The sequence below is a fragment of the Pempheris klunzingeri genome, chromosome 13 (assembly GCF_042242105.1).
Source record: "Pempheris klunzingeri isolate RE-2024b chromosome 13, fPemKlu1.hap1, whole genome shotgun sequence".
Lineage (NCBI taxonomy): Eukaryota > Metazoa > Chordata > Actinopteri > Acropomatiformes > Pempheridae > Pempheris > Pempheris klunzingeri.
The window spans coordinates 2,350,364-2,373,151 of NC_092024.1; the positions used below are offsets into that span (position 1 = coordinate 2,350,364).

At 41.4% G+C, this 22,788-nt stretch overlaps 1 protein-coding gene across 1 annotated transcript; it reads left to right on the plus strand.

Annotated features, from left to right (window-relative positions):
- Window positions 1-230: 230 nt before the first annotated feature.
- On the plus strand, window positions 231-22,554 carry kiz (kizuna centrosomal protein). The gene is made up of 15 exons (XM_070842643.1): window positions 231-348; window positions 827-889; window positions 1,448-1,610; window positions 2,855-2,929; window positions 4,226-4,841; window positions 4,971-5,229; window positions 8,009-8,128; window positions 8,852-9,016; window positions 10,126-10,276; window positions 12,291-12,444; window positions 12,904-12,966; window positions 14,341-14,436; window positions 14,764-14,833; window positions 21,838-21,884; window positions 22,287-22,554. Exons 1-15 carry the CDS (start codon window positions 275-277, stop codon window positions 22,388-22,390), a joined length of 2,220 nt encoding a protein of 739 aa, XP_070698744.1. The 5' UTR covers window positions 231-274; the 3' UTR covers window positions 22,391-22,554.
- The last annotated feature ends 234 nt before the right edge of the window (window positions 22,555-22,788 follow it).

Consider the following 22,788-nt stretch of genomic DNA (forward strand, 5'->3'; position numbering starts at 1 on the left):
CAATAAATACTTATACTAAAAACTACAGCTTTTCTTACCTTTACATTACTTTAGTAACAGCACAGTTTTAGCCTGTTGGCCTGCGGTTAGTTTGGTAAATGAACAGTACTGTAGGGAGCTCGCGCCCGTGCTTGCACCACGTGCTCTCTGTGTTTATCAGCAGGGATTTCTGGGAAACGGTGGTCATGGTAACCACCGTAAACACCAGACACCCTCCTCCCCCTCCTCTTCCTCCTCGTCTCGGTGCTCTGCAGTAGTGCCAAAGCGGGCGAAAATGGCAAGCATGGCTCGCAGCGAGGACCGGTATTATGTAAAGATAACATCGATTCAGCAAAACATGCATAAAAGGTGAGGTTACCCTCTTTATCTGTTAACGGGGACAGGGCCCGGTGGAGACCGCGGACTTGAGTTCTGATCTTTGCCGCCTGGTAGCCTCCTCCTGCCGCTTGCCACAGCGAGATAACAAGCTAGCTGCTTAGCTAACGAAGACGGAGATGCGAGTTAGCGTTAGCTATGGTTCATTAGCCTGTTTAGCACAACAGTGATGCTGTGGTTGTAGTTAAGCTAGATGAGTGATAGCTAACCTGATGTAACGCTAACGTTAGTTAACTGTGAAACATTAGTGTCCGCACACTAGCCAAAGTTCTCATGAAGCTAATGTTAATGCTCTTGCTTTGTGTATGTAGCTAATTATATGTAGCTAGTTCAAAGTTACGCATTGAAAGCTGGTAATGGTCCATATAGCTGATAATTAGCCTAGGTTAGCACACCGAGATGCTGCAGTGGTCCGTGTGGGTGACAGTTCCTCTGACTTGTGTGTGTGCAGGGAGAAACGGAGGCTGGAGCTGGAGAGGGAACTGTTTACTTACTCCAGGTCTGATAAAAGGATGTAAGTTATAACTTAAAGAATACTGTATATCAAAAAAGAGTTTACCTTACTTTGTTGATATCCCTTCACTATCATATATTAAACGTTAACTTTGATATGAGATGTTCAATCAGAGTTCTCCCCATGTGTATTGTAAGTGAGTAATTTGTATTTAATTAGTCCTGCACATTTACCAAAAAAAAATGTAATCAGTATACATAATGTACAAACTGTAAAGGTATTTTAAATTGGAAAAACTACAGAGAAAGTTCTGGCATTTATTGTAATCTGAATTCTTTTGCTCAATAAAAAATGTCTCACTTGCACTCAAGTGTGTTGAAAGAAATATGCACCTTTGAAAGTAAGCAGAGCCGTCCGTTTTCACTGTAAATTGACTATCATAAATATTAACCGATCAAGGAAAAACAGCAAGGCTGAAGTTAATAGGAAAATTGAAAATGAAATTTAAATTCAAAACATATTGTGCTTAACCTTTTCTTGTGAAATGTCTAGCTCTTATTTTTTGACAATGGTCCTAGATAATATTTCTTTGGAATAATAGTTCTCCACTGCCTTCAGCTCACAGATAAAGTGTTCCAAACTGCGCAGTTATCTCAAGGAAATCTGTGACAGGGAAGCACGAGCGAAAATGAGAAACCTTGAGCTTCTGAGAGATGTGGAGTGCATAGAAATTAGCATGAAGGAATATAGTCCTGACCATGGCCCCCTGCAACAACAAAAGGTATAACACACACACACACACATACACACAGTTTCATTTGTTCAGTGGAGTCGATTTTCCTCATTATGGAGTTATATTCAAAGCAATCTGAACAAACACTTTGCACACTGAGGTTGATCCAGGTTTAGACGATTGTACTTTTTCATTTTCTTTTTTAAATCAAATGTAATAATTGCATTAATTTCGGAATACTGTCTTTAGAAAAACACTCGTAACAGGTCACTAAAGGTTCTGTGACGTTAGAATGAGAACAATAAACTTACAGACCTACAACTAAATAGATTCTGTTCTGAGGGGTGTATGTTTATAAATGAAGCATGTTTATATACATATGCATTAATTCTGTGCTGTCATTTTAACAGAGAGGAGACACATTTATTTGCAATTGATGTGACAATAGTAAACACTCAAACTGTGCAATTTATCATGACAAGCAAATGAATGAGGGAGAAAACAATGAGCCTGTCAGATTATCACTTAAAACTCAACGACAGTGCTTGACAGCTTAATATCAAATTAACAAAATTGGCTAATTATGGCTGGCTGAGTTAATTGCCCAATATAGAGACTCTGAAGTGCTCCAGAGGTTTAGTCATTCTCTCCCCTCAAGCAGTTGGTTTATTTCCTCTTGATGCTTTATGAGTCCTACATGTTTGTTGTTATTTGGGTTTTCCTGTAGCTCTTTGTTTCCACCGTGTGAAGTCACCCTGATTTTTCTGGGTAACTGTGATGTTTGTCATAAAATGAAAACATCAGATCTTAAATAGGCAGTGATTAAAGCGAAGTTACACATACACATGCTGAGTTGCGTACACGAACAATTATGAAAGCTGTCTTTATTATAAGCTTTGGTAAACTGCTATTGTTTTGATCAAAAGGTATGAAATGTTGAAGCTAGTGTGAGGAAATTAGACTTTTTTTCTCATGGAGTTGGGATTAAGGCATTTAGTCTGGCCGGTAAGATACATGTTTAAGGGTGTCAGCAGCTGCACAGAGGACACTCACTTGGGAAAACCCTTTGTGACTGACTAATGATTGATGCTGCCACTTTTGCTTTCTTACCTTCTGCTGTTACACCGTATGCAGACAATAATAACATCAAACTATCAAAGCATTATAACAGACATTTACTCAGTTTGTCAGTCATCTATCTATCTATCTATCTATCTATCTATCTATCCATCTATCCATCTATCCATCTATCCATCTATCCTTATCTCTGTGTATCTTTACATCTCTTACAGGCTGACTTTTTCAAAAAGATTTCCAGACATATGCAAGCAAGAAAACAAACGGAGCAAAAGCTTGACGCAGCAAAGGTGATAATATTAAACTACTAGTATTACTAGTATCGTTTATGTTCCAAGTAATGTAATTGTACATTATGTACTTTACACATGTGATATCTTCTGTGTATTGTGTGATCTCTGTTGTGTGTGTGTTATATATATTTTTGTGTGGTTGAAAAATGGTACTTGTTTTTTTTTTTTTAAGTTGGATCCTTCTTTTTTGAAATGTTTACAAGGTTTATGCAAATCTTAGTTCTATCAAGCTGTGTTTTCAGGTTTAGAATAACAAAGGAAAGTAGACATTATGCCTGGTAAATCTGTAGAGGAGTCTACATTTAAACTGTGTATCTGTAATAGCACAGGTGTCTAATCCTAGCTGGTGCATCTGTACAAGCGATGTAGTTCAAGCCCATAGCTGCTTTCTCCCTTCACTTAAAGCAGTTAAAGCTCTTTTAGATGAAATGTCTAAGACATCTCATAATAACTTGGAGCATGCTGTCTAGAGCAGTCACTTGTAACTGTGTGCAAAACCCCCATCAGGCTGTCGATATTGTAATGAGCAAAATGGTACCGTCACTCCATTATGCATACAAGCCATTGGCTGGCAGTGTGCATGTCCCTCAGGCTGCAGCATTCATTAAGGGAAGCTTACCGGGCTGAAAGCTGGAGACAGATGATAACGGGATATGATTTTCATATTTAATACATTCCTTGGAAGAGCACACGCGTGCCGCAGATTGATAGAAGAATCAATTGCTACTTTAGTGAAACACTTTCTACTTTGCCCTGCAGCTACCGATGGAATCACTCAGCCAAGAAATTAACTTTTCCTCTTTTTTTACCTACTTTGTGGATCTGCTGGGCAGGCTGCATGGTTTACAGTGAATGTTATTAAGCAGCTAACTGTTTAGTATTTAAGACGCTTATCAGAAAAGAAACAGAAGCCATGCTTTTTGTTATTATGTTTGGAGGGAGGCTTTTTTGCTTCACTCTCTCCCTCCCCTTGGTGACATTGCAGACATGAATCAAAACTTGTCTAAAGGATTTCTAATAAGATGAAAAGTTAAAACATTGATCCCGAGACATTCTTCTGAAAGATGCTGTGAAAAGAATTCTAACCTTGGCCCAAATAAGCTACACTTATTCAAAATTGTAAAGTGGATAGTTAACATACTTGAGTTGAATTCCTTTCAAATTAATCTAAGCAAGTAATTTTAAAGAATTGTATGGAAATTCTAGGAAAATATTATTTTTATTAGGTAATTAAAAGTGTTTTAATATTATATGTAAATACTATTTTTCATAGTTTTCCCCCCATATTTGCAGGTTGAAGCTGTCCATAGGCAGCACCCGGACTGCTCCCTCTTTCACCCCGCTGAGGATTATACACAACCACCAAAAGTAATTTTTATGGACCACCAGACCTCCAGAGGGTCTGACGCTGAAGCTGGCACCACAAGTGTACACTCACACCAAGCATTGCATCGTTCACCCAATCGCAGCATGCACTCCCGCGAACGTCTACCAAGTGGCCTTTTGAAGGACTTCAGAGTTGGCGGAGAGGATGCCGCCAGCAACCGAGCACATTTATCAGATGACATTTCAGGCTCAAACGATTCCCCTGGCGGTTGTAATTTGAGTGACAAACATGAAAGAATGATGGCAGTGCTCCCATCTGTTCGTGCCTTAACAGGCGCAGCTGGCAATGTGCCTTTTGGAAGTGATGATGAACATGAACTGTCACCTCTGATGACCTTAATGGGGCCCGAAAAGAATATGTCACCCAGCAGCAGTAGGCCCGTGGAGGCTAAGAATTCCCCTGCAGAACACGCTGACTCCCAAGAAGTGGCTCATCAGCCACCCTTAATGGAAGATGGAGAGAGAGGTCTCAGCCATTTGATGCCTGAAACCTCTCATGGAAAAGAAGCTGAAGATACATCAGGTGTGCAGTGTTACTCTTTGCTTATAACATTGGAACATCTTTTTGTTATCTTTCTGAAATTGGTAGTTGACAGCACCTTATTCTATTTAAAATAAGCCAAGTGATGCTGTGTTGCTGTTTTTAATTCAGGTAGGTGTGAGAGCATCAGCACGCCAAGCTCTGATGTGCAGTTGTCAGAGAGCAGTGCAAGTGACCTGTCCATTTCTCTGACACAATCTGAGCTGGAAGAGGATCTACCAGAGCTTGTGGCACCTGAGAGGAATGCCACTTCTGGAGAGGGTGATGATCACAATCAGCACAGTCCTGAATCATCCCTCCACTCTGATGGGTCCAAGAACGCAGCACAATTAAACCATGAATCCTCAGCTCCTGTGATGACCTTGGAAAGGTACAGTATATATGTCTTTGTTGTCTGGAATTCAGTCCATCGATGGAGAAAAACACTAACAGTTTGATCAATTTATGGCACATGCTCTTCTTCAAAACATATGTAAGGCAGTCAGTATTTATTTCCAGCATTTAAAGCTATGCAAGCAGAGAAAGGAGAAAGTTCTGCATAGCCATGCTGAACAACAGACGGCTGTTAATGATAGAAGCTGGTGAAGACCCCGCACAGTCCTTGCCACCATCACATCAGGGGCTGACAGAGGATTGTGGGAGTCACGGTCCATGCTACCGTGCTCTCTGTAGCTCAGCGGCAGCTGCGGTGGTGGCAGTGATGCATCTTATAGGGAGAGCTCAGGACCTGTCACCAACAATATTGCCATAATCCAAGATAATGCTGTAACAGAGCAATTTTCTGCTTGAGAGACCTCAGGAAGTCCCCAATGGAGGAGGAAATTTGTGGCACCATAGAGTGTTCTGGAGGGTGGGCATGTGGACAGCACTTACTGCCACAAATCCTTGGCGTGATGATGGCCTCTGAGTTGAAGGATCATTTTGGATGGGGTTAGAGCCACAGAAAATCCCATGTGAATGTTTGCACCCAGAGCCTCTACATTTTCCCAGCAATATAGGTTATTTTATGCACAGGACCTCTTATGCTCTTGAAAAAGCAGAAGAAAGGCCCAGTGTTTAATTCTTTTGTCTTTGGTTTATGGACATTATGCTTGTTTACTATTATATGCCTTATTTTTATATGCCATATACTCACAATATTGCTATTTAAAACAAACACATTAATTTACTGTAATGACAAGTATTTCATCTACTGTGCTTAATTAAAAAAAAAAAAGTCACTACATGTATCAAAAGTAGTGTGAAGTATTTCATTTTCTCTCAGAGACTGTAGCATGTTTATTTGTGCGTGGCTGTGTTTTTGTGTGGTCTACTATACTGTTTATTGCGTGACCTCAAGAGGAACTGCAGTTAGCCCTTGCGGAGGAGATGATGGTGGGGGCTGCAGCTTTCATTGTTAACACGGAGGGTTTCTGTGTATGAGGAGAAAACCAGAGGCTTTGATGTAAAGCTCCAAGAGCATCCAGTCTCTATCCTCTCCCTCTGTTTCTCTCTCTTTTTCTCTCTCTCTTAAGGTTAGAGTTTATATCGCTCCGTGCATTCAGCTCACAGTCAGGAAAAACAAGTCTGGGCAATTCATTAGATTATCCCATTATATTTCTCTTCCAGCATTGCTGGGGTTAGTGAGAGTATATGACTGAAATATCCTCCAGGTTTTTTTATTTATTTATATATTTATTTTGAGACTCATCATAATGGCTTCACTGTGTCCTGTTCTCAAATGTGTTGTCCCTGACCTACATGATGGTTCTGCCAGATTGGTGACAGCATACCATACAATTAAAGTTGCGTTCTTAAAAATCCAGTGCAGGTCTAGAGGTAGAATGTAAAACATACAGGCTCAAAAATAACATTAATGTTTTGCAATATCATTTCACAAACACACCACAATTATTGCACATTGTCACATAGTACTTTGTAAACTGTAAGCTCACAGTGTGGTGGGACATATCCTGAATTTAGTCACTGAGGCAGTCCCTGCACTCAATGTTGTTGTTATTACTTGTGGTATACCTTTCCATTCCTTTCTGTGTTATATTTGCTGTCCGTGCCAGCACGACGAGGTTCGTCTGACACCAATCACTCAACAGTGAAGCCATTCCATGTGCTAAATCAGCCCTAGAGTCAGTACTGTACACTGTCGAGCAATATCGCTGCAGAGAGGCTGACCTCTTCCTCCGAGCTAACAATATGCTCCTGATGATGTTGACACGCGGACAACAGCAGCAGCTAAAGTGAGGTTGGAGACCTTGACATGAAAGCTGCCAACAATACAATGAGAGAAAGAGAGGTTTGCAGAAAAACACAACTAATTCCCTCTCTAAAGGTCTCTTTTTGAAGAGCATTGACAAATAAAGTGGAAAGAGAAAGATGACTATTTCAAGGCCCATGCTGACTATAAGGGAGAGAGAAAAAAGATAGGGCTTTTGCCTATGCTACTTCAGCCACACTGAAGAGGACTTAGCACAGACGGATTGCACACTACAGAATGTCATGGATATAATTCAAGCTGCCAGCTTAATCAGGATGTTACCAGGAAACAACCTGCAAAAAAGAGGGAGCAATTGTTTGCTGACCCCTAACCCAGGAGCCCATTACAGATTGTCATAAATTCTTTTTTGCCCCTTTTATGTAGGGGGGCTCAGGATCTCTCGGCTTGGGGTTTCTGGGAGAATTCAATGAGGGCCACCCAGAGCTTAATGCTCAAGAAAGAGATGGATTCCCAATATCCACATGCATTAGGCATCCATTTCTCATTTTGCAGCTTCACACAGGACCAGATTAAAGTGTAAATCTCTCACCAAAAGAAATCATCTCGAGGCCCCTTTTTTTGGAACCTTTTTCCTTAGACCTTAATGTGAAGTGGTGGTGATGCTACAGATTTTTATGATTATTACATATTCATAAAGAAGGTTATTTTGCTGTTTAACTGTATATAACGTATCTAGTTTTGAATGCAAGGGTTCATTACTTGTGGCATCATCAGCAGACGAACTTTGAACTGCTGAAGTCCTGTTTCGTGGCGGTAGCATTCTAATGATCAGATTCCTCCAGCAGTCCTTGAGTGCCTCAAGGAAATTGCCTGGAAAAATGTATCATGGATTTTTGGATCCTTTCCTTTCACCACATTAATGGACAATGTTTTTTAGTCTCTCCCAGGAAGGGCTCTTTAATCTGCTAGACAACATCGAAGGGCGACTCAATGGTAAACAGACCAATGTGTATGGGCATTCTTCAATTGATGGAACACAACTCAACAGAATCATCAGGTAGGGGCCCTCCTGTCTTTCTTCAAACTTTAACATCTTATCTCTGCATGTCTAAATCAAATGATGCCTATATTTATTTAACAGGCATGGAGCAGTTTGTTCAGATGAGGAAAACACATTTTCCTTCTGCCAAGTGCTCTCACTTTAGTTGAAGTGTCATCTCCGACATGCACGTGTCTTTGTTTCCGAGGGGTTTTCAAATGCATGGGATTGTTCTAGTAACCACCCTGTTGAATTGTTATTGGGTGTCAGAGAGATGGAGGATGGGGAATTTGTTTTATTAGACTGGGCTTATTTTTCATAAGCCTTTTATATTTCATAGCATGATTAATTTACCACAATTGGAGTTCTTGTAGTAAAGTACTTATAAATGTCTGGCAAAAGAAAGCGTTCTGCTTCTTTTTTTTTTTTTTAACCCTGTATAGATGCATCCCCATCTGTATAAACACGAGTGCTGTAAATGTTGTCAACAACATCTTCAACATCAAAGAGAGTGGCCATCTTGTGTCATGGCCCTCGGTGTAATGTTAAGTCTTGTTGTGATATTATGTGAGCATGTGTGCGTGTGCGTTGATGTGTATGATTATGATATACTGTGTCTATGGGAGTGTGTGTGTGTGTGTGAAGTGTCAGCAGCTGTCGGGCGTGCTCCATGTGCTTCTGACACTGGGCTGAGCCCAGGGCTCCATGGCAATAGCTGACTGCTCTCTATATATTGGGCAGCCTTTGTAACGGTGGAGCGGGCTTGAATGACGAGGACCTTGAAGCATGTGGAGCAGTCATCCTTCATGAGCTTCAGAGGTTGTCATGGAGCACAGCAAAGGGCTGCCTGCTACCACAGGATCTAGTGAGTGCTCACCAGTCCAGCACTGAGCCTAATGAAATAAGGTAAGGCTCCTGGTTTCTGTGTGAATCCAACATTAAAGACCAATATCAGTGTGTTTTTATTATTGATGTGTTTATTTCCACTTTTCTACTTAATGAAACTTTTGATTGTGGGATTGCAAAAAGAACTACAATGGCATAATCGGGTTTGATCATATGTGTAAAAAGCTTTACTAGTCATGAAGTGTTTTTCTTTCTTAACTCACAGTATAAGTTTGCCGTTTTTTTAGGGTTGTAACAAGCTGCAATTTCTGAGATGCTGTCAAAAAGGTTCTATAAAAAAAAATTGTTTGACGTGTGGTGTGGTGTAGTGTACTATAGAGTGTGTTTTGTGCACATAATGACATCTTCAACTCTTATAATAAATAGCACTATCATGGAATAATTCAGGGCACAAATATCAAAGCTCTGAAAGCTACCGATACACCTTCAGTAGACCTGTCTTTTGTACTGGAGACAGTGAGCAGACTTATTCAGACAAAGAGTGGATAGCTGCCTGTGCATTTTGTTTTTGACCAGGCAGTGGGGGAGGGGTCACGCACTTACAACAGTCGCTGAGATGTTTCACACTACCATTCGATATGGTCTCTCTTGTCCGCAAATGTAAAGGTCATCTTTTGTGTCACCTAGTGCGGTAACACTGCATGGGTGAATGTCATGAGTAAATTAAAATGCCCTATCTTTGACTTCCAGTCCTTTGGATAATGAGTAGTTATACTCTGAGCCAAATCCATGCTCTGCTTCACTACACTATTGATTTCACTGAGACCTTCCCTGCTATACACTCAATCCAAAGAAACACATCTAGCCGTGCCTGTCTCTTCCCTGTGGAGATGCCTATTGGCACTTTGACCTTTTTATCCTGTTTTCAACCAGTATTATATATCACTGCCTGTGTCTGTTTATCGTTAACTGGAATTAAATAATCATGTATGTTCTGAAATGTTTTAAAAAGGACTAGCGAGCATCCTTTTGAGAGTGGTTCATGAAAAAAATAGCATGAAAAATATATTATACTGTGACTTTTTCACATAATGTTTAAACTTGTAAGCTATCACAAGAAGAAAACCTCTGTTTCTCTCCCACCAATCCCAACTCTACCCTCACCACAGTGCCAGCCTCCCTCCTGATGCCGCTCGACTGTGGGATCGCTGGTTCAAGCACGCCCTCCTGCTCAAGGAGCGCCGTGTCCTCAGCACTGAGCACTTGGTCCAGCTGTTCACGCCGCTGCTGCTGGAGCGCCATGCCACCTACAGCCACCAGGTAGCGTTGGAGGCACATACACTGCCACACAAATAGGAGGTTACACACTCGCATTCACTGGCACTCAGTCCCAAAAGTGAGCAGACATTTACACACACATATGACTACAAGAGTACAATAGCTTCTTTTTTTTTTTCTTCTTTTCAAAAAGGCTAGTGTTTTCATTTCTTTGCATGTTTTTTATAAGAGAGCTGGAGTTAGTATTGAGAGCCCTTTTTGTGTCTGGTGTTTGAAACCAAGTCGTGACTGCCTACTCATCAGATTGCTCCACACGTTGACCTAGACTGAAGGGAAACCCTGACCCATGCGCTAATCGCAAATTACAGCCTCTGCTTGGCTTCTTTCATCTCATGCGGCGTATTCATCTGAGAAACACTTGCTTTTAATTTGGCATTAGCCAAAAGTATAGCCATCAACTTGGCCCAATTGAATGACGGAGCCATTTGGGCCTTCTCCACACCGGACAGGATTATTTTAAATTTCCCACTCATTGACCTTGTGCAGATCATGCTCAATTAAACAAAGAAAGAAAGTAACAACTAATATTCACACTCAGAGTCAGAAGATAATGTCAAGAGACGGGTAAGGAATTCCACCCTTATGTACCAATCTGCAAAAATGATCATATATACGTGCAGGTTTTTGTGTTATTCATTTTTGTGGACTCATCTTGCGGTGGGGGGGGGGGGGCGCAGAGATCTTGCTCCAGTGTCTCCGATGCAATGAGAGAGGCAAAGAGGGAGACTGTAGAGCCTCTTGAAAATATGAACTGACAAAAGGACGAGAGGCACTGCCATCTACATCATTGTGTCCAAGTGCATCAGGAAAAGCCTGAGTGAAAATCTTTCTCTCCCTTTATCTCCCTCACTCCATCTACTCCATCTATTTCTTTCTCCCTCCATCCATTTCTCCATCTCTCCCTTTATTTCTCTCTCTCTCTCTCTCTCTCTGTCTTTCTCCTCTCTGTCCTCTCATACAACAGCTTACTCTCCACGCACAAGAGCAAACAGAAATTTCCATTCACGTAATGCCACACAGCCTGGCTAGCCCGACAAATGGGAGCATGCAGCTCGCATGCACACACTCAAAGAGGCCCTTTGAATATTCAAGTGCTGACAGTTGCATTCATTGATATTTAAAATGCAGTGGGTCTGCGAGAGCCCTCAACCCACGGTACATTTGACTAAATCTAAAAAAAGAACAAAGACAGATATCGGGGACAAGGATCAAGACAATTTTTATTGTGCAGCAGCATCAAATACCAAGTGGCACGCTCAGATTGGCATGTGTTTGCCTCTCTTCCCCTCTCAGAAAATGAAAGCATGTACATTGTCAATGCTCACTGCGACCCACTGATAACAACTTACAATGTACTTAAAGTTTGTCACTGTCAAAATCCTCCTGATCATCCCCTCCATATTAGTGCTCATTAAAAGTAGCAAATGGCCATCTGAGGCTGAGAGGCAGTCTTTGATCACAAAAGAGAGATGATGATGGCAGGATTTGATATGGGGGAGGGAAAAAGGAGAGAAAGGAAATCGGTGTATGGCATCTCCCTGCTCCTCATCTCCCGGAACAGCTCCTCTTAATTGTGTATCCTCATCTCCCCAGAGATAAAAAATGAGCTGGAGAGGGAGGAAGAGAGCAGTTTGTCTCAATTCTCTCAGCCAAGAGGGGAGATATCTGGAACGTGTTGCACATTAACGCCAGGGTGATTGCATTCTTTAGGCGTTTCTCTAATCTCATGGATGAGAAGAGAGGGAGGGGGGAAAAAAGTGTGATTGAGAGGGAGAGCGAGAGCGAAAGTGTGCGAAATAATCTTTTTTTAGTTAAACGAGTGAGAGAATTTGAAGTTATTTTCTCTTGGCATTTGAACACGCACTACAGCTGCACCTCTGTGCGAGCAGCCATGGCCAAAGTAAATGACTTGCCTAATCGGCGAGAGTTCAATTTTACACTTCCTTCACAAAATGGGAACAATTAAGAGTGTGGTTTTAATTTGTGCTGCTTGCAGGCCAAAGTGCTGCTGAGGACACTTGTGTCCCGGTCCAGTGAGGAGTGGCCCTCAGCAGAGGACGAGAGTGACTTGTCTTCGTGTGGTCCTCCTTCTCTCCTGGCTGACAGTGATGTGCAGCCCACCAGGCTGGTACAAAAGCAACAGATCCAAGGTTACTGAAGATTATTTGTATGATTTGAAATGGGCAGATTATGATTATAATTCAATATTTCAATGCTGGGTGTTGGGTATTAGCAACAGTTTCGAACAATCAAAAACTCCCTCTACAGCAAGTATGTTGGTTTTGTTCCCAGCAGATTCCCACAAACGCCCAAAACATTCCACACTGAGTTAAGTCTGTCTTTGCGCAGTAATATATAACAGTACCATTAATAGGAACAAATGTAGACTACTGCTATTTTTTACAAACCACCTCTGCAGAGAACTAAAACTTTCCTTTTATGAAAGAAATCAATTTCACCATAGAGCTTTTTTGTAAATCCCCACCACAGCCCAGTTTTCATACAGCCTTCTATTCAGAGCTAAAGAAAGACCCCCCATTCCCATTTCTATCCCTAAACTCCCTTCCTCCCTGCCACTGCTTCTCACTATGCAGTTCCCTTTCTTACAGAACTACAAAGTACTGAAGAGGACAGCCAGGACGAAAGCCCTGTGGAAAGTGTTCCTATTAGAGGTAAAAAGGCATCGCCGGTGCCTCAGCATTCACACTGTCCTTATGTTGTGGTTTGTTTTCTTCCCACTGCAGTGAATAATGGGCTCTTTTACGCAATGGCTGAGCCAGAATGATCAAGGTGAATCCAGGGTCAAAGTCCCACCTGAAGAGCTGTGCTAGTTTTCTCTAATTATCTCCGAGAAAACACTAGCTATGTTTTCAGCCTGGTCTGAGGCATTCTGGCAAAATTGATAATTTGCTGGACTGGCATAATGTGACTGCTTTAATTGTCAAGACGCCAGGGTGGGAAGCGCAAGAGATCTGTCATCGGCTCTCATTATCCTCTAAACAATGCACCGGCAAGGCTGGACTTGAAAAATAGTAGATGTGAAGGCATCCTGGAAGCAGTTGGTGTGCCCATCCCTAAGCTACACCTCTGAAATGTAAAGCGATCCTATATTACCCTTGGCTATCAGATTTCCTACGGGGTGATTCATGTGTCTGCATCCCTAAGGTGCACAGCCAGCAAAATAAGTCCAGTTTCGAATCGCTACACTTAATCAAAAGAGCCATAACCAGGCAAAAAAACATGACTAAAGATTTTTCAAGGAAAGGGGCTTGCTGTGGTGAGAGACATCAATGTCAGAATCAAATGCCATGACCTTGGAACTGATAGTAATTGCCAAGACATGTGTTTCTGTGTATCCAGTGGGGTTTTTTTAGAATACATGTAAAAGCAGTGGATGAATAAAGTGCTGTGGGTGGAATAACACTGGAGATTGCCACGCTCTCTAAATGCCATGTGGTTTTTAGAAAGTGATTAAAAGTGACACTTTTATTATAAAACCAAGTTAAAATGGTAGGACTTCGTCATTCAAGATCACAATTCTGCTCTATCCTTTGATTTGCTATGTGTGTTTTAGCAACATTATTAGAGACAACAGCCCATTTGCTTTGCACTTCTGCACTGTTGATTCTTGCCAGCACAGTTTCTGTGATCCTTTCAAATATGACACCTACTTTAGTGTGCCAGAAACTAATTATGAGTGTTTTTAAAACAAAAAAATCAATCATTGCCTTCCAGGTAGGGGATGCTGAGATAAAGTGAGATGCTGATTGCTGTCTCATGGCAACTGTTACTACATACTGTCGGCTAGAATCAACAGCTTAGCTGATTGAGCACAGTGTTTTCACCCACTCCGTTCAGCAGTGAGACCAAAAGTCTCAGCTACTGGAGCGTGTTGTCTCATCAAACACAGAAACCCCTGAAAGTTGGAAACCTGGGTTTTAAGCAAATATTTGACAGCGACTTTGTGTGTGTCTGTGTGTGTGTGTGTGCATGCATGCCTGTGCGTGCGTGCCTGTGTATATATTTGTGTGTGTGTCCCCAACCAGAGACAAAAGCATATCAGTTACTTAAACAATCAGCCATGCAGGAAAGGTTGCAGAGTTCTGAAGAGGAGGTGGAGGAGGAGGACGATGGGCTCTCAGGTAAGAGATGCGGTCCACTCTGCCAGGCAAGTAGAGAACAACTGGAGCCTAACCATCAGTCAACACTGGCCATATGTTCTCACAACACACATACACACACACACACACACAGAAAAATCACATTAGTTGTGTGCATAGATGTAAGCCTAACTACGGCTATTAGTCCAAGCATTTTCATCAACAGACCCCAACATCACAGTTGAGATATTCAGTCTTAGCTTTTCATAAGCCTTACCATATGTTTCTATATCAATGTGCATTGTAGATTAGCTTGTGATGAGATGTCCAAATCAAATGGTTTTATCTAGCCCTGTTTGCTCTTTTAAGGAATAAATCATGGCCATGAAGTGGACCTGGGGAGGGCCAAACGCTCCTCACATCAAGACCCTTACCCTCGGTAAGAACATTGTTATTATTCAACGGGCCACAGGAAATGGGCCACCAGACACCAAAGTGGTTGATGTACATTTGCATGGCCGCTCTCATAATTCCCTGTTCATTTCCATAAGATCAAGGGGGCGCCACCCATTAACTCGCTTACAAAGACAAAAGGCCCCTAAAGCCCCTCTCACTCACTGTTTGCTAGGTTCAGCCAGGTTTTAGAAATCAAAAGCAAAACAGCTACCACAAAAATAATTTGAAGTCGTAATCTCACTGTCTTCAGGCTTGTTGTCACAATGCAAACAGATCATGTCAAGAAGAGAATCAGTGACAACTGTTTTGGAAGAAGGGGGCTCAAGTGTTGACAAGGACAAATGTCCTTTCATTTTTCACCCTTGAAGCGCATTTATGCTTCTCAAATCAGAGCCCTAAGTGGGTTGGAAAAGAAGATCTAATGATAAATAGCTTGGTGAAAGCTAACACCATCACGGTTACATTTGAATATCAACACGACTTCATCAAATCTGCAATTGCATGTCGGGTCCTCAGAGCACCTCTTCACTGCGAACCCATTTGGGTTGTTGTAATGGCTGGGTAAACGTTATGAGGAATAATCTTCTCTGATTTCATGTGATTACTGGGCACCATGCTGACACAAGGGCTGAAGTCTGTATCTCCCTGGCCTGGCAAGCAGGCACTCCCAGCCTGCCTATTAGCCCAGGGAAGGGCCTAATGGGCTGGCCCTATTGTGGTCCTCATAGCTGCTGATGTCTGCCACTGCCAGCCCCAGTGACCACCCTCTTTAATAAACATGAGCCAATTTCGGGTCCAGACCCTCTCAGATGGTGCCTGTCTCCTCGTCATTAATGTGCATGGGAAGCCCGCAATATATGTGATTAAACAAAATCTGCAGAACAAAAAATTAGACAGAAACAGAGAATGTCGCGAGCAGTGATGAGAGACAAGTTGTGTACATAACTAAAATTGGACAAATGGGTAGTTATGTATGCCTGACACTCCAACCTCACTAGTGATAGGGAGGAAGTATGACCAGGAGCTATTAGCCTTCCTTTCTTTGGCCACACAACCATTTCCCCTGTCTTTTCTTTGTTTCTCCTGGACGCTCAGATTTAAGCATTCCACTTACCACAGTCACTTCTTGCGCTTTATTGCTTCCACAAGTGGTCTAGAAGCCCTGCACTTAAGCAGAAACATAACACTGCAGCATGCTCTTGCCTTGCTTCTCTCCTTACTCCCTCTGTGTCTCGCTGTCTGTCGCTCCCTTGCCCTTTCTCCATCTCTTTGCCCCTGTTCCTCTCTGCCTTCCTGTACCCCCCCTCAGCCCCCTCCTCCTTCCATTCTACTTGTTAATTATTTGCTTTATTTTGTCAGCGAGCTGATGAGTGACATCAAAAGGAGGATGGAGCTGGACTCAAAATACAAAAATGGCTTTCTCTCTGTTGTCTTAGACAATAATTATGATTTGCCAGTTAAGCCTAGACTACAGCAGAGGGATTGTAGTTTAAAGCAGAGGCTTTGGTGCAAAAAATGCATTTATAGCCCTTTGTGAGGCTCCTCATTATGTGTGGGCCCGATTCATTAAGTAATTGGTTTGCAGTTGTTTACATGAGTATTAAGGCCTTCTATTCAGGGCCTTTGAGAGATACATTGTGCAAATGTTGCATGTTATGAATGCAGAATGAGAGGCGGGGGGCCAGTCCTATTGGCCAAACACTGCACTCGGCTGAAAAGCGAGAGAAAAGCACTGGGTGCTGCTTTGCATAGCAATGACTAGGGCCTTAATAAGCTTTACAGATTAAATACATGCAGTCTATACAAGATGCAAAGAGATACTCTTAACACATTTATATGTGCTCATTTCACTATTATGGTGTTCGAGAGAATTGAGGTCTTTCATATTCTTTTTTTTTCTCCCTCTTTCCTCCTTGCTCTCTCCCACACAGTGTTTTTCAGTCAGATACTTTTATAGAATGTGCTGTTTATTGTATTATAACTCGTGGGGAAGCGACTGATTTGTCCATTAGAAATCTTTTGCTGTCTTTGTGAGTGGCAAAGTAAAATCACTTTGTGGTTGAGTGGGGATGAAAAGAATAATGCACGAAGGAGTGAGTCTTAATAAGCAGCTGCACTCCATGTAAAGACCACTTGTTCCCCTTTGTATGCGAGTGCATGCCACTGCTTCCTCTCGTGCAAAGAATCATTGTGCTCCTTTCTACTGTAGGCATTTCAGATGCCACTCCTTTCTTATTTTTATTTGGGTTTTTTTAATACCTTTTTATTCCCCCCCCCCCCTAATGCTTAAACACATGTGCACATACACACAAACACACACGCACAAAATACGGCAGCCATCAGCTGGTGTGATGATTGTTGTGCCTAGTGCCTGCTTGACAAAAACCTTGACTCAACAATTAGTGGTTTACTGCTTTGCCTTGGACAACAGGATGTGCTCAAGCATTCGACCTCAAATCACTCAGTGTGTCAAAATCAGAAGCTCTCTCTCTCTCTGGTGGGGAGGCGATGTGTGTGGATCTTTGACAGCTCACTGGGAGGAGGGATGGCGGGGTGAGGGGGACATGAGCTGAGAAAAAGGACCGGAGGGGAGGGGACATAGAAAGAGAGAGTGGGAGATAGAGGGAGACAGAGAGACAGAAAGAGACAAAGAGGTAGTGAAAGATGGAGGTTTCCTGTTATAAAATCCAACAGTGAGTGAAGGAAAACGTGTAATGCAATTGAACAGACAATAGAATCATGCGCAGTGTCAGATGTTTGGCAGTAGGTGCACAGTCAGGCATGTGGCAGCTTTAAATCCTATCAATATTTGTTTTGGAGAAGATATTCTCCCAAAAACAACCAACAAATTTAATACTGTTGTTTTTTTTTTTTCACATTTGAGGATATATCAGATATATCAGTCTACTTTAATTTTGATAACATTGCAACCAGGCCAAGACAGTGACTGTAGAGGAAGGCAGCATTTAGAGGCTCCAACCAGAGGAGGTCACTGTCCTACATTGGCTGCCTCAAACCAGTAACAAAGGTCTGATGTGCTCTATAAAAATGTGTTAATGATTTTAATTTAATTTTCACATGTCAGTGCAAAATCTAAACAGCAAAACTATGCAAACATCACTTCCCTCAAATAAACGTTAACAGCTGTAAGCCTTTCATAGACAAATTTATTTGTATATTAATTTTATTTATTTGTATTTAATTTCTTGTTATTTTGTTGGATTGATTCATATTATATTATATATAAATGTTTTCTCCACATTCTTTAGACGCTGATGTGTTGGACAAGCCATCAAATGTTAGTCTAACATAGGTTATGATGCACAAAAAAAAAAAATGTAACATGACATGAATGATCTGTGCTTCAGCCATCCCTTGCTCCGCTAGACTGCCACCAGTCAGGAGGATCGAAATCATTGGCAAAATACCTCATCCTGGGAGTTGCAGTACTCACTCATTGCCAGCAGAGAGCACTCACACGTTAAAGAGTGCCCACTCACAGTGCACTCACAGTTGCCTCTCACTGTTTGCCCCCACTGAGGGCTATATCCTGCTACCATTCAGGCCTGGTGGAGTACATCTAAACGAAGCCTAAACAATGTTTCTGCGGGGTCATAGCTGGGATGGGAGTAGGAGTTGATGGGAATGATGAGGTGATGGGTCTGCCTTTACCTTTAGACAAGCACCGCTGCGCAAAAGTGCTATTGTGCTATTAGCATTTGTGTGTGGGTGGCAGCAGCTTAAAAAAAGCCAGTGTAAATAAAAGCAGTTTTCTGGCTATGGGTGTGCAAGGCAGTATTAAATGCTTGGTAAGCATTATTTTCTCTGATGGTCCTCACACTCCCTAATGTGACTGTAGGATTATAAGTCAAATGTGTCTTCAGTGGCACCAAGAAATATATTCTAGTCTTACTTGGGAATTACTTAAAAGTGCAGTTTGAAGGGACAATATGTTCCATATAGTTTCCTTTGTCAATGTGCTATCAGATAATCAATATATCTCTACAATCCTGGAACAACAATGCTTTCTTATAAACTGGACGTCAGAGTAAACCCAATACAAATGTTTGATTGCAGCCTTTTTTTTTATTTCTGTGCAGCTTTAACGAACACATAAAAATGCTTTTTTACAGTGTTATTTCAGCTGAACAGGTCTGTCTCGACACAATTGAATATGGTCATCTCAACTGACCACACTTGTATTTGTCATGAGTCTGCTGAAGTAGTTTTTGTTTATTTGTTCCACAGCAGAGATACCTAAGGCTGTCATAAAAGATGTGGCGAAGCAAAATCAGAATGCTGCTCTCAGGAGCGAACAAAGCAAAACGTCACAAAGAAGAAAAATTAAGAGAACTACACTAGATCTAATAATGCTGAGAATAGTCTGAAAAGGACTTAACTGCGACTGGAGTACCTTAGATTTCAGTGAGATGAGTAATCATTGTGTTATTCTTAAAGAAACACTTACCTTTTCACCATTCCTAAAGGTAACAATTCCATGCTTTTGTGCAAACAGTGTGCCTGAGACATGTGGTTACACGATTGTCCTAGTTTGTATTAAAGTAATTGGTGTTCGAGCATTGTATGTCACTGCATTACCAGCAAACATAACTAGTATTTTGACCACCTGATTTCAATATGATTTCAGACTATGTAAATGTGGGAGCTCTAACTAAGCTCAGAGAAAACCAGTGTGGTGCAAACTGACGAAACAAGAGGTTTGATTAAGCAAATACATGGACATGACTGAAACTATCATCATTTTCATCCAAATTCCAGTTGTGTGATGTGTCTAGAACTCATCCTATAATTTCTAAGGTTATTTTGGACTCAGCTATGCATATAAAATCTGAGATAAACAACAATATGAAACAATTGCAAAGGCCAGAGAAAGAGACTGAGTGAGGCATTGGAAAAAAAGAGGACATTACAATAGCTGTAATTTGCATCATTTTCCACATTATATTCACCTCTGTCTACCAGAGCTTGTAAAACACTGGCCACCCCAGTCTTACATATTCAGATCATTGCCTCAATTAAGGGAAACTCAGCAGAAGATGAACTGGCATAAATGTTTATGAAAACGGAATATTAGATTGGTGGGGTCAGATCCAGGCTGGGCTCTCTATGGTAATAGCCCTGTCTTGAAATCAGTCCTGTCCCTCACTGAAGTGGAACAGCTGATAGACCATTCCCATCCCGGGGGGAAGTTCAAGAAAAGAAAAGCCTAATTTACTCTCCATAGCAGCTATTACTCTGGCAAAGGAGAGGAAGTAATCGTATAGATCATTGCTGTATCTTTGCTGCTGCAGGGTCTGTGCGAGATCTGTTGCCTAACAGTTGTAAATGGATGCACTGGTCCCCATGGTTTAGTTTCAGTGCTTCAACATCTGTACTTTATCTCTTGTTCAGTTTAAAAAGCTGAATGTGGATACCTGCTAGATGTCTTTTTTTTTTTATATATATATATATATAAATACATACACCTGTTAAGTAACTGACCAAAATCGGTCAACATATTCTGGTTTTTGTGCCGTAGTTTTAACATGGTTTTGTAACTTTTGAACATACAAAGGCTGTTTTATTTTATACTCACTTTATTTTAAAGTCATGCTCATAATGTCCCGTGTATATTGAAGTGTTTATGAGTCACACATCCAGTTTTACCTACCAATCGCAAAAACTAGTATATGATTATGATTTTATGTCCTTTCATAGAAATCATTTTCTGTGTGTTCATCTGTCAGTCCAGTGTGTTCAGTAGGTAATGACTCTGCTCACACTGACTGTTCTTAAACATGGCAGAATCTTAGTTTTGGACTCCATCTGCACCACCCTCCATAGACCATATTGTGTGTATTTCACAAGACTTTACCAAAACACACACATATTTTGGCAGACAAAGTGCTCTGTTACAACAAAAGAGAACATCCTTAGATGCAGTGCACCTTCAGCTTGCAAGCAGATTGGCTGATTATCCGTCATTGTGTCTTTGCTTTCTTTTCAATTTTTGGCACTGCTTTCCGTGCTCATCCTCTGCTTTGATATGCTAGCATTTTAAACGGCTGAGGTTCAATATCCTGCCTGAACAGACGCAAGAATCATCCAAATGTTCTGTAGGAAGATCATTCAGCATGTAAATACTGCATAAAGGTTAAATTGTGATTATTATACTGGCTGTATGGTACATTGCTTTGAGCATCGAGCAATCTGTTCACAGTTAGTAATGGGAGCTGCATCCTTTCTCTCTATTTCTGCCTTGAGTGGTGCAAAGCAGCAATATATAGTTTAGAGAAGAGCAGTTGGATCGCAGCCAGAGTAATTTGGTCCTTATACTCAATGTACAGTCACATGTGCCAAGACTTAGCTGAGGGAGATGAGGAGATGAGGGTGATTGAGAGGATGACAATCAGAGAGGTCATGGGTTTGCATTGATGCAGATGGAGGAACACAGCACCACAACAGTGTTCGCTAGAGCTCATCTGCTTTAAGCTCTGCATCTTTTTTCTTCCTATTTCCCAGAAAAGCATCAACACAGCTCCGATGTAGAAGGGCCAAACAAATAAGCCATATGGATATGTATGCTAACCTGGGAGATGATGGGGCTATATTGTGGGGTTTTGAATAGGCTCTGTGATGATGTAAATTAAAGAGGAGGCCTTTAAAAGTGGAGCGGGGGGGCCTTATTGCATATGCATTGAGATAGATCAAAGCCTTTTCGGAGGTCACACATTTACATAGCGATATCATCAGAGCTATGGGAACCTGGCAACCCTGCCTTTGGACTATTTTTGAATAAAGAGGGGCTTGTGGAAGTCCTTTGGCACAATTAGAACAGGAGTCAAGGAAGTTCCCTCCGCTGTGCTGTCTGTCTGTCTGTCTGCCTTTTTCCTTTTTAGCTATTTTTGGTGAGAAATAACGGCTCTTTTTCAAAGAAATCCCAAGTTAATAACTTTACAAGGCTAATAACTGTCTTTGTGTTTCCAGGAAAGAGACGACTAACTCAAAGGCTCATTCTGCTCTACAGTCAAAAGGTGAGTATAGACAAAACCATTTGTGTGTAAAGACACAGTGTCAAAAAAGGTTAATTACACCGAACAAATCACCATAAAGAGGTAGATGATTTAACATGTATGAAATTATTGTAAATTTTGAGTCACAGGGACATCATCGGTTTAATTAAATTTCTCTGTAAATGCTTTTTCGGGGGAAAAAGGTAGAATGCTAATATTTTCATTGTGAAATCCCGTTCAAGGTGAGCTTGAGCGTCCGTGCGTCCAAATCTTGGAATGCTTATTAAGAGAGTGTGGAATTGACTGGATTAGGAAACCATCTAGACAAAGTAAAAGGTTACACTTCATGTGAAGTATGGCAGGGTAAACATTTTGCTCTAATACTGTAATCTTATATTCTTTTCCCTGTACCTTTCTGTGTAGCTCTCTGGGCTGAATCAGATGACAGCAACTCAGAGATTGAAGCAGCCTTGCGCCCTCAACCTTTCAACACAAACAGCGATGACATTGATGACTTCTGTGACTGATATTTCCCCGCAGATATGTTTTAAATGCACCACATTATATCACTGCAAAATTCCAGGCAGTTTGGCTCGCAGTAATTCACCCCCTGACCATTATTTTAGTGGTCTGCATTGTAAATCATATGCACACTGTGTCGTAAAAACAAATAATAAAGTTGACAGCTCTCACGCTGGGTAAAGTATGTGAAGAGTTGTCCAACACTCTGATGTTAACCCTGTTTCAGTCTCTTTATCTGAACAACTCTCCTAGCTCATAATAACAGCTCGAAATAGATTAAACTGATCTTTTAAAGCGATTTGTTTGCACTAGGCTGAAAATCATGCATTTTGAATGCTGCAAGCATCTCCGAGTGCTCTACCTCCAGCATGCTCGAGTGTAATGATGTGAGTCACCTGTGAAA

Excerpts from the sequence above, each read along its gene's own strand:
- kiz (XM_070842643.1), top strand. The coding sequence starts at position 275 with ATGGCAAGCATGGCTCGCAGCGAGGACCGGTATTATGTAAAGATAACA. Across the intron at positions 4,842-4,970 it reads AGAAGCTGAAGATACATCAG|GTAGGTGTGAGAGCATCAGC; the intron begins GTGTGCAGTGTT and ends TTTTTAATTCAG. Across the intron at positions 12,445-12,903 it reads ACAAAAGCAACAGATCCAAG|AACTACAAAGTACTGAAGAG; the intron begins GTTACTGAAGAT and ends CCTTTCTTACAG.